The 12,343-nt window shown below is 39.7% G+C and overlaps 2 protein-coding genes across 4 annotated transcripts in view; both read right to left on the reverse strand.

The window, feature by feature from the left end:
* Positions 1-9,732, reverse strand: part of ANKLE2 (ankyrin repeat and LEM domain containing 2) — a 23,328-nt gene extending 13,596 nt beyond the window's left edge. Inside the window, exons 1-4 of one of the 2 annotated variants that reach the window (XR_011135001.1) lie at positions 9,492-9,727; positions 4,356-4,844; positions 1,972-2,163; positions 784-977 (exon numbers count right to left, since the gene is read on the reverse strand). Coding sequence is in view for 1 of the 2 variants with exons in the window: in XM_068910817.1 (XP_068766918.1) it covers positions 784-977; positions 1,972-2,163; positions 4,356-4,844; positions 9,492-9,720 (1,104 nt within the window). In the remaining variant the exon portion in view is untranslated. Of the gene's footprint in view, positions 1-783; positions 978-1,971; positions 2,164-4,355; positions 4,845-9,491 lie in introns of both variants that reach the window. The other variant, XM_068910817.1, reaches the window with a different exon arrangement.
* A 2,376-nt stretch (positions 9,733-12,108) lies between these two features.
* Positions 12,109-12,343, reverse strand: part of GOLGA3 (golgin A3) — a 28,952-nt gene continuing 28,717 nt past the window's right edge. Inside the window, exon 26 of one of the 2 annotated variants that reach the window (XR_011135042.1) lies at positions 12,109-12,240. The gene's annotated coding sequence lies outside the window, so the exon portion shown is untranslated. Of the gene's footprint in view, positions 12,244-12,343 lie in introns of both variants that reach the window. The other variant, XR_011135041.1, reaches the window with a different exon arrangement.

Genomic DNA, 12,343 nt, shown 5'->3' on the forward strand with positions numbered 1-12,343 from the left:
GAACACAATTCCTTCTCCTGAAGGATACCACGGACTCACTGGCAAGCTGAAACTCTTCCTCGCTTGACTCGTGTAAATATTAGGAAACATTCTGCACAGTCTTTCACACCTTTTCCTGGATATAGTGAAGCAAACAGCTGAAGCCACTACAATTTTGAACAGTTAAATAAAAATACAAAAACAATTTTGGTTGCGTGGGACAGAGAATAGATGAAAAAAATCCTATGTATTCTGAATACATGATTTTCAAAATCTACAGAATAAAGAAATACTGCTAAGCAAGGCCCACTCCCTCATTTAACAAAGGCTAAATGCAGAGACATTAAAGCTTCAAGAAAAGGAAAAAAAAAAAAGCATAAAGCTAATTAGTGCTGAAACAGTCATAAAGCAACCAAGATACATGGAAACAAAAATCGGGATACCCTGAATTATTGGTCAAATTAGGCTTGTGAAAAACGAGGGGAAAAAAGTCAAGATGAGGCATGGCAATGTCTTTGATTGAATACACAAGGAAACAAAAAAAAAGGAAGGTCAATTTAAAATCTTAATAAACCTCAAATTACACTAGTTATATATTCAATCAGTCAGTTCCAAGTATCCAACCTCACTCAGCAGACAAAAGAGGACTGGTTTTGAGAGCTATGGCCTCAATTGCACACAACAATTGCTCTACCCTGAGTTTCCTGGCAGACAATTTTGCAGCAGCAGGGAGAAGATGGGGTTATTGCAGCTCTCTTGAAAATGTCTAGAATATATATATATATATATATTTTTTTTTTTTACCTGAACAACTGTTGGATTGTCTCCAGATCCAATCAGATAGCGAGGGTTACTCCAAATAAGTTCTGAAAACGTTGCTATATCTCCTTTCTCAACAGCTTTCCGAAGTTTAGCAGTAAGATCCTGAGTACGTGGACTTTTGTAACTGTTGGCCCTTTCCTTATTAGCAGTTTCAGTCTCAGGGGAGCATAAGCCATCTATCAAAACAGAATTATCATGTTTCTAATGTATTCTTTCTAGTGATCACTATATTCATTTCTAGACGATCAAAACAGGCTAGTAATCTAAAATATTTTAGTAGCTTTGCATCTTTAATGTAAAGGAATAATGAAAATTAATGACAATTACAAGATAGTTTAAAATATCAGTAGTTAGTAATAGGGAGGGAAGAGAACATCACTCAATTGCACTGTAAACAGACTTCAATATGGACTGGTAAACTTTTCAATTACCAATCTGCTTCCATCCAAAAGTAAAAGCAAAGTTGAACAAGAAAGCTAGAATGTGTTTAATATTTAAAACTGCTTTTGCAGTTATGTGACCACTAAGTCACTTTAATCCAGCAAGTGAGAATGCTATGAAGTATGATCAACATTTACCATTTTATTTCTGAACTTAAGAACTTTCTTAAGACCATTCCTTAAATGCTTTAAATCCAAAAGACACACAGATTTCCAGAATTCTAATTTACTCCTATAGTAGTTCTTTACAAAAGAAATGTTAGAGATCTCAAAATGGCAGACATACGGCAATATACTCTATTTTTTTGGTTTTGGTTCTATATATAAACCTTGATGCTCCTTTTCTGGAAAAGCACCAGCTGTAACTTTGAAGGACTACTTCTCCAGCGATGTTATTTTACACAGAAGTAAAAACAGACTTGAACAAAGGAAATTCAAATTTGCTTCCTACTGCCTATTTCTAATTTCTTTTGTAAAAAAATTAATTAAATATAGATTGTCATATCTGTTTATACAGAGAAATAGTCATTTCATTAAGCACTGGAATTAAGCTCTGAAGCTGTGATCTAAAGGACTTCAATTTATTAAGATGCTTCACTATTCCACTTTGAAATTTTTTTTCTGTTGTTAGCATATTGTTTATGAAGTTGTTGGTTCTTTCCACATAAAAAAAATTAACAGATTACACTTAACTGCACTATTTGTATACAGATGAATTGCCCTCACTCACCTCTGTTAAATGATCCTATTTTCACTGGAGATAAACATAAAGAGGACTTGCTTGGAGATGGGAAGTAATCACAGATTCCTTTAGCAAATTTCTCAGCATCTTCTCTGTTTGAAAAAGCTTTGAACCGGGAGCCTTTAATCATCTTAACAGCTTGGAGAGCTTCCTTCTTATCTTCATAAACATGTACTCTCTCTGAAATAAAGCACAATCAAAATTAAATTATTTCAATAACCTCAGATTTGTTCACAGAAACAGATTACAGAATTCTCAAACTATCCTTCTAGCTTTGGTCTCAGTGTTTGTCTACCAAATGTGGCATTAAGTATCAACAGTCCTTTAAAATTTTATTTCTAGAAAACTGAAGAGAAGAATTATAGACATTCTAGGCAACATCAGGTTAGAGGGAAGAGAAATTGGCATCTGTGCAGTGTTTTGCCATACATATTGATTAATATTTGAACAGCTTTTTAAAACAGATCAGCCAGCTTCAACAAGCAAGTATTTTAACACCTAGACTGAAAAGAAAATTTAGAGCTTCATCAGCCTGGATTACCTTCTGTGTTCTCTTTTACAGAAAGATCAACTATATGAACAATCCACTGTCTTTAAGTTTAAGACCTTTCTGCATAGAACTTTAGCTATTCAAATCCTCCTTATGAGAAGGAATACTTACAACTGCCTCAGAGTATACGATGCCTTATGTACTCCTGTAATCCACTGAGTGATTTAGTGATTTCTTATCGCAGTGTTTATCAATAAAATGCAGAGAATGATCCATGCCTCTAGGTACCATTTGGCATCAAAATGCAAAGAAAATACGAAATTTGGTAGAAGAGATCACTTAAGCTTCAACTGATGACTGTATAAATAGGTTTTTGACTGATTATTCCTAGGATTGCTACTTTTGTTCTTGAGTGGCATATGCCTAGGAGGAGTACAAAAGCAGAAGGAGGAAATACGTTTTCTTCATCTGAGCTATATCTAGTAGAAGACCTTCATGTGCATCAGCTGTTCTGACAGAACAGCTGGGATGTCTCTTAACGGCATTTCTCTACCCCAGAAGATCCAATACATACCACATAAAAAATAAAAAACACTTCAAGCAATGCCTGAAATAGAAACATGGTGTTCATATCATCTACTATATAGAACAAAGTTTATTTAGACATGATTGTAATACGCTTATCACTGGAAACATATGAGCGATTTAATATGTCCAATTTAAGATAATACTTGCCGCAGGCAGAAGAGAACTTAGGGACGAGCACAGAGCAAAAGGAACTCCAGAACATCCTACAATGTTTTACGGAATATGTGTTCTAACAATGTCATAAAGCATAACATAAATTATGCTATGTGAATTATTTATAATACAGAAACTAAACATTATTATAGATGTCTACGGACGGAGAAAGTAAAAATGCATTTTTTAACACTCAAACTGCACAATAAATCTTTTGTAAGAAGCAAGAGCTTATATATAATACCTTAAATGGATGCCTCCACTATCACTGAAACAGGATGCTTACTCTCTATGGTGGACTTTAGGAAGAGAGTAAAAGAGAGTTAAAATCCATCTTTGGTTTTCCAGCGCAACAAACTAGTCAGTTCAGGGAATAACATTTATTCTAAACTCAAAGTCATCAGAATCAGCAGATCTTAATTCCTTCTTAATTACCTTCTGTAACATCTTTTCATAAATCCGCCTCCTCATTTAGCCACCTAATTAGGTATCACTGAACTCTCCGTTTCACTTTAAGGACTCATAAGGATTTCATAGAACAGGATTTTATATTTAAGTCCTAAACGAAAATTCTGAGTAACTTGTAAAAAATAAAACAACATTGTGACTTTGTCCTAACTGAAACTGACCAAATAAACACAAAACAATTGCATCAGAAATTAATTATACTGTATCTGAATAAGCAATGTTACAATAACCAATGTCTTTTTTATAAAAGATAGTTGTTAACAACGATTAATAACAATTATTTCTTTTAAAGATTCGCCTGATATTTAGTATCTTAACGCTAGCTCACATAGATATGTCCATAATTGTCTCCTAACTATTTAAGCACGCTCGTAGAAATTATTTCCATTTTCGGCAAGATTGTTACTATTCTCTTCCTTTCTTCCCAAGGAAGAAAAAAAAAAATGAAGGGATCATGATCATTTGGATAGCTTGAAAACATATGCAATCATGTTTTGCAACAAAAGCTTTTTTGGTCACATTAGGAGTCCACCTGCCTACACTACTTCAATTCACAGTGTTATGTAACTAGATAGTATGAAAAGCACTCTCGAGAAAATATTATTTCCCCAAACTGTATCATATGAAAACACGTTACATTTGAGCACCGCAGAAACACACATATGTTATTTACCATTTCTTGCCAGTATGTCGTCGTAAACCGGACAAACGCCATAGTATAGTGGAGGATCTCTGGACGGTGTCTGAACATTAATTTGTGAATCATCATGTGCTGCTCCACAAACCGGAGCTGAACCATTCCTGTGAATCACAGCATCTTCTTCTGGAGGGTTCAGACCTACACAGTACCCAAAGTCTACCTCCTCAGAAACATTTCCATGACTGTTGTGATTCGCTGCCGTGGTTTTCAAACCCCTTCCTGTTCCGGCCTGGCTGCTATCAGATGGGACGTTTCCAGCAGCCTCCTCTGAAAGAGCAGATCCTTTTTCCTCCAGTGCTCCTTGCTGTTCCAACAAAGCCTGAGCCAATTTTTTTTCAAAGACAGACCTAGTTGTTGAGGTAATGGGTCCACACTTCAGTCCTGCTTTTACAATTTCTTCTCTAAGCTCATCAGGTGTGAGCTGCTTCAGTCGGGATAATATTGAATCCATTGTTATTTCACCTATGAAAGAAGGGGGAGGAGGAAGACGTGAGATAAACTGTAAAGAAGAAAATAACTTTTTCCCTACTGCTTAAATGCTATATTAAAAGCAAGAAAAAGGCGTGCCATAAGATTTTTTTCTGATTCTGAAGAGATTCACACAAATGCAGAGAAGACAAAATATTTCCAGTTAGCACATTAAAAACATTTTAAAGCTATCAGACTTATACTGGGAGCTATTCCCTCTACTCTTCTCTCTTAACTACTTGAAAAAATATTTATAGCTTACATTTTTCTTTTTTTCTTTTTAAACTTCAGTAAGACTTCTGAAGTGAACAATCAATTCAGAACATTTTTGCACAAACATTTACGACAGCCTGAGCTAATACTTGATCCCTGTCAAGAAATGAGCAGACTGGGTCTGTAACAGCGTACAAACACATGATGGCTAGATAGCCCCAGAAAGACACTCTGGCTAAGCAGTGCCTACAGCTAAAGGCCCAGCAGTATTGCTATCATTTCAGTAAGAATTTCTAGCTGAGAAAAAGTATAACACTGGAGTACGGTGCAGCAGCCAGAGGAGCCTATCACTGGCAACGATTCAAGGCTGGAAATATTTACACAACAGGCTGCTCCCCAGCTCCTGTTTTGAGGGCAAACAGCCAGAAGACAAGAACAGCTGATCTTTTCAGATTACCCTCTTCAGCAAAGAGGGAGTGGGGAAGAAATTCTCTGTTTCCAAATAAAACCCCTCCTCTCCAGTATACGACAAGTCCCCCTCCTCACTCCCCTCCATGTAATCCCCACACTTACAGCTTAGGCATGGCCAACAAGCAGATACTGAAAACAACACGTTGCTAAAACAAATTGCTTGCTGTGAAAAACCTATGAGCCTGCAAAACATAACTAAACTTAAAACAGAGGATTCAGGGTGTTTTAAAATTATTTCAACAGATACTACATACAGCCATAAAGGCTATGACTTTTTCCTGCTGTATACTACCCAGAAATCACAACTTTATGATAGAAATGATCATGCTGTCGTGCTCTTTCAGCTTGTTTTCACTCTCTCCTTAACTTACAGCTACCCTATTGAACTGGCCCTTCCTTCACCATCTAGCTATTTTTTGGGTTTTATTGGTTTGGATTGGTGTTTAGTACCAATTCAAGAAAGTTATTGCTCCATAAAAGGGAGAAAAAAGTAAAAATGTCATCTGAAAGGATGTATTTCCATACCAAGGCAAGGATCCCAGTTAGCACTATTCCCTGGCTCCTTATTTAATGCAAAGGGGGTTGTTTTCTTTTCCTCCTCTGTAGGCTACGCTACTTTCTGTGGTTCAGTCATTAAGTTTTCAAATCACTTTTTTCAGCTTTGCTTTCAATTCCAGATTTCAGCCTGTTTATAAAACTTAAGACTACCAAAACATGCATTTGTATTAAATATATTCTATATATATTTGTATAAATATATTCACGTGAATTCACTTCTATTTTTTAAATCAGGCTATTTTTCAGAATCACATAACTACTAATCTTCTTCCATTACAGACAAGAAAACTCCCAGGTATGAGCCACTAACACCTGTAATCTTAAGCTTAATCTCCTCTAACATCACCGGTGGACGCTCATGGCAGTATGAGAAATGCCTACCTCGATTTCTAAGTTCTCCTGTCTCACAAATAGCCTTTAGAAGCGGTTTCTGACATGAGTCACAACATCCACACTCTGATGTGCTTTGACCTTCATCTAGGAAACTAATACGAGGCTCGAACTGTGAACAGCTGTACCCTAATACAGCAGAGCTGCAATAATCTAAATACTGGATCCCATTTGGTTAATTAGTCATTTTGTCAAAGTGTACAAACTCTGAAATAATTCTAAAATTACATCTTTATCATAGAATCGTAGCCTAAGTATAACCAAGCTCCCTTATTTGTCCACGTGCATTGCCAATAGTAACATCGCAAAACATAGTCATGAAATATGTCCGGTAATTTAAAAAAACAAAATGGTCAAAAGATTAAGGTAGGAAATAAAGAACTACATTTTGTACTTTAAAAAAATGCAGCAGTTTTCATAGCTTTTTGCAACAGTGAACAAAGCCAAGTAAAATTTCCACTAGCATCTGAATTCAAAGCTATTACATTTATAATACTAGGAAGTACTATAGAAAAAATGTTAACGCCAAGCTTCAGGCAGAGATTTTCAATTATAACAACAGTGCCAGTGAATTTGAAATTTTCCTTAAGGTGACAGAACTCTGAGCTGGTTTTGTTTGTTTTTTTAAATGTCTGATTTGAACACTGTGCACTTACAAAACATATTTCAGTCCCAGGATATTTCACAAATATCAACTGGATCCTCGCTAAAACTATGGGAAACAGGACCATTTCAGCTTCAAAAAATCAAAGTGAGGCAAAGCAAGAGTCAATGCTGACAATCTACCTCCCAAAAGTATTCTGGCTCCCTTATGACTGCTTAGCTTCCCAGGGCAACCTCGCTGCTAAGATCATCCGACTTCTGCATGGTCACACAAAGACAGAAGATGTGCAAAGACAGATGTGAATGACCTTCTCACTTCCCTAAAGTGTTTTTGGTATCAGTTGAGGCAATTAAATAAAACTTTTAACCAAGTGATAACATGTAGCCATGATGTTAATTAGGAGAGTATCAAAGCCTACTATTCCAATGGTTTTCTTTTTGAGACTGTGTAACTGAAAAACCACAATAAAGATGAAAATGCAGCCATAAAGTTTATTACAGAAACAGCTCAATAGAAATACTTTGAAAGAGTAAACATAATATTTAACGCCTTGAAGAATTAACTGAGGAAACGCCCCTATTTTTTAGGCTTGAAAAGCAGTACAGTCATTCTGAACGCTGCAGAAGAGCAGACACGTATGTATAATCCACGTACACCAGTGTGCAGGCACATGCAGAATCTTCCTTCTTGGCTTGTGGTTAACTCAAAGCATGTAGGGAAGGACTGAGTTCTCTGATATTTTATGTTTTGATAGAACCTAGTGCTTAAAAATACAAAGGCCTATTTTCTTCCTGATCTTTGTAAGAAAAAGACTGTACATTTCACATGTCCGTTACAATTTCTCTATAACTAAATCAAAGAGCGAACAACAAAGCAGACTAACAGTGGAGTCATTCACCTAGATTTAAGAACCACTGTTATCGCAAAGAGTTTTGTGCAGTAAGCTTACTGCGGAAACAAGAAAATAATTGTTTACATGACTACAGCTACTCAAGTATGAAAGAGATGATGTTCAACTAACCTGACAACTTGTTTCATGGTAACATTTATTTCCCTGATCAGAAGCAGAAGATGTATTTCTCAAAGTAACAGAGTTGTTCAAAATCCCATGGCAGTTAATGTATTACAGCAGTAGAGATCAAGTTTTTTTTTAATTAACAGTAGGCTCAAACGTACAAATAGTTTACTTTCACATTGTATAGCTTTTTGGTAGCACTTTTAATGGTCTTTCAAAAAGAATGCAGTGTGTACTTTAAAGAATCCTGAAAGCATTTACTTAAAAATAAAAGTCAAAACTTTCACGAGATGTTTGTTTTCTGACATTAAGCTTTCAGCTGTCTAGCACAGACAAATATTTATTAATTTTTAAATGCATCATCTATTTTGATTTGTCCAAAACAAGAGGAGTGGCTTGCAATCCTGACAAATAGCAGTTTCCTGCTTTGTGATACTCCTATGATATTCTGCTACATGCACGTTGCAAAAGGCAATTTTCATCTTAAAATTTGGTTTATATAATTTCCAATAACCCAAAGCACAGCCATCCCTGAGGTAGTTACGTTTTTTTAATTCAGTGCACAGGGTCTTGCAAGTTGCTGTTAGTGGCTTTACAAATACAGTTAACTATTTAACAACAACTAGCTTAACAACATCGGCATAATTGAGGCTTTTCCCAAACGAATCAAAAACTAGAAGAACGCATATGAAATGTGTTTCTCTGTCTTATCGTATCAGTAAAAAATAGCAGAAGCCGTTTTAAAAAAAGCCGTTTTAAAAAAATCTAAGACTATCCATGACAGAATGAATGACCAACATCTAATGATAAGAACAGTATTATGTTCCACTCCTCGTTACATCCTTCAATAAATATACAATTTAAGCGCACAGGCATTTTTTTGTTTGTTTGTTTTGAGGTAGGAATGAACTTAAGCGTGAGACATATCCTGTCTCTGGCTACGCGTCAATCTACAAGGAAGCGGCCAGGACTGCACACGGCAGAACAATCGCGGTTATGCCTAGGGAAGCAACGAGAATAAGTTATTTTGGACGTTTCTGTACTGCCCGTTGCCAGACTAAGAGTAACGAACAGGGGTACGTGGCAGAAATATAACTGCAAAACTTGAAATAAACCATGGGAGAGCTAGGATTAAAAAAGAAAAAGAAAAAAGAGAAGACTTTTGGGAAGGAAAACCGACAATCTCTTCAGGAAGGCAGCAGGCGAGGGCAGGCTCCGCGCGGGAGAGGCGCCAGCCGCGCGCAGGGCCGCGCTGCAAGGGCGGAGCCGCCGCCCCGCCGCCCGCCGCCGGCGAGCGCGGCAGGGCCCCGGGGCCGCCGGGCCGGGCCGGGCAGCGCGGCCGCAGGCCTCCCCCGCCAGTGCCCCCCTGCCCGCCCGCCGCGTCTCTCACCTGGGCGGCTCCCGCCGCAGCGCCGGCTCCCCGCCGAGAGCGGCGCCGGGGAGCGGAGCGAGGCCGCCGGCGCCCCGCGGCCGCCCGGCCTCCACTCCAGCAACCGCAACAGCCAGCCCACGACGCCGATGACCGCGCAGGCGGCCAGGAGCTCCCAGGCCGGCCAGCCGCCGCCGCCGGCTCCCCACAGGGAGCCCCAGCCCCCGGCGGCCCCGGCCCACCGCTCCATGCCCGGCCCGGCCCGGCGCCTGCCCGCCCGCCCGCCCCGCGGGGACGGTACCTCCAGCGGCCTCCCGGCTTCCGTCTCCTCCTCCGCCTCTCCCCCCGCCCCGCCCCGCTGCCTGACAGAAATTACCCCCCCCGGTTGCCCGGCAACCACAGCCCCCCCAACATGCAGTCCACGCCCCGCCGACATAGCCGCGCGGCCCCTGCCCCTCCGCCGTGCCGTGGGACCCGGGGGGGGGGGGGGAAGGCGACCCCACCCCACAGCTGCCACCTCCCCCCCGCCCAGCTGCAGCCCTGTGGGGAGAAACCGACCCCCCCCCCCCCCGGCCGGCTCCAACGGGCGTCGCGCGCTGCCCGACGGGAAGGCAGACATATTGCTGATGGCGGGGGCCAGGGCTAACGGCGGCGCCGGGGCTCGGTAAGGGAGGAAGAGCCCAGTTAAAAAGGAAGAAGGTTCAGTCTAGGCCTTGTCTCCTCTCCCTTTCAAAGGGCGGCGAAGTCGAGTGGCGGAGCGCGGGCTCCGGGGCACCCAGAGCAGCAGCAGCGCCAGCGGCGGCCTTCCGCAGCCTCGGCCCTGCCCTGCCCTGCTCTCCCCGGGCTGCAGAGGGGCAGGCCAGTTCCAGTCTGTTCCTGCACCGACAGTGTAAGAGTAGCAGTACTTCACCTTCACCCTACTTTTTTCCTCCTCAAGCTTCTCTCTATTTACAACTTAAGCGTTTATCAAGATTTAAAATGTCTACATTTCAAAAAACCTGAGCCCCGTGAAGGGGATACTTTAAAAAACTCCAACGCAAAAAATTACTGCAGTAGTCTCAGTCCGAGAGGCCAGCGCAGATCCAAATCAGAGGAAGGCCCTGCTGAGTTAGAAGTAAGAAAACAAATCGGTTAACAGATTGAAAGCAGTCATCCCATTACCTATAACACACCTATCTTACGGGTACTGCAGTACAAGCAAACCAGCCCCCTGGTCAGAAGACAAAAATGACAGGCCTTCAAGAAGTTGACATCTCTAACTTACACTGTTTAATACTACAAACAAGGTACAGTCATTTCCCCCCTTATCACTGCAGTTGTCTAAATTAGAGTCAAGATGACGTCCTTCCACCATTCAGTTTTGTACACCTGAACTTCAGAGGTTGGCAAATTCAGGCCAAGACAGATAACGCTCATGAACATGTTGGGAAACAACAGTAATCAAACTCAGAAAAAAAGTAATTATAATGGAAATACAAGTACAATCACTATCTTAAATGCTTTTAAAAAACAGTGTAAAGTAATACAAAGTGAAGTATTCATTCAAAATGAAGAGTAATTTTTAAGTGACTGTACAGCATGTTTACAATCCTAAATATAAAAAAAACTCTCAAAAAACAAACCCAAAATTGTACCAATTCCTCTTTCAAAGTAAACAAACAAACATGCAGCCCTTTAACAAAAATAGTTTATTGCACAAAACTTTCAAAGGAATTCCTATGCACATTATTTTTATAATCAACATGCTGTGTATGATCATAATCATTAATTGTACATAGTATAACTCCTCCATCCCCTGGATTATCCACTCAAAAACATGAAATAATTAACTTTTATCTTTACAAATACAGCCGAAGCGAACATTAAATTACCGAATGTCATGTATAAAACATAACAATATTTCTTTTACAATATTCAGTACATCCTTCCCTCCTCTAGAAATCTGCGCATCTGTATTGGAAATTAGGCTGCTCTGCTCCCCGAGACTGAAGTGATACGCATCAGTGGGAGACCAGTGTGGTCCGATGACAGCTAGTGAGCATCAGTAATTACTTTGGGCTGTGATTGCTTTCCCATGAAAATAGTTACAGGCTTCTGGTCACAGCAAGTCACGTGCAACTATTCACACTTGCCTGGCAAAGTTAATAAAACATACATCACAGGTTTGTGCATCACCAGTAGTGAATTTGTCATCTTTGAGTTAAATTTATATTGAGCATACTTATCTGTCCGCTATGCACCTTGAACGTTGTCATAGCTAAAGCACCCACGCCATTGCATTTCACTCACATATGGAGGAATAATAATCCATTAAAACATAAGCACTAGAACTTACTTTCTGAATATTACTCTACTCCTTATATGTGCAAAATTCTCATAGATTTCAGCTGGGATATTGCCTGAATGAACAGTATAGGATCAGACCTCCCATTGCATGAGCAAATAAGGGGCTCAGCTGATCCCCTGATACAGTGCACAACTGTTTCTAAGAAATCTGGAAGACAATAGAATGAAACAATGCAATATTCAGCAGTATTAGAGGCTCTGTAACTAGCTTTTCATTGTAAGGTGGTGGTTGTGGTGGTTTTTTTTTTTTTTTTTTTTTTTTTTTTTTTAAAAGAAATGCAGTTGCTCAAGTGTCCTCAAAAAAAGCAAGAGTATTTGAAAAAATAATGCTGCAGCCTTTACCAACCTTCATCACTTAGGAAACATTCTCACATTACAGCAACATTTCTCCTTCATCAACAAGACTTGGTTTAGTAGGTAGCAACTGCTGAAGAAACAGACACAGAAAATACATTCCATTGCAGTGCTTGGAAAAGGAAAAATAAAATAAGATTATTCCTCTAATTTCTAAAAGCACACCAATGTTA

This window comes from Struthio camelus, chromosome 17 (assembly GCF_040807025.1).
Source record: "Struthio camelus isolate bStrCam1 chromosome 17, bStrCam1.hap1, whole genome shotgun sequence".
Classification (NCBI taxonomy): Eukaryota; Metazoa; Chordata; class Aves; order Struthioniformes; family Struthionidae; genus Struthio; species Struthio camelus.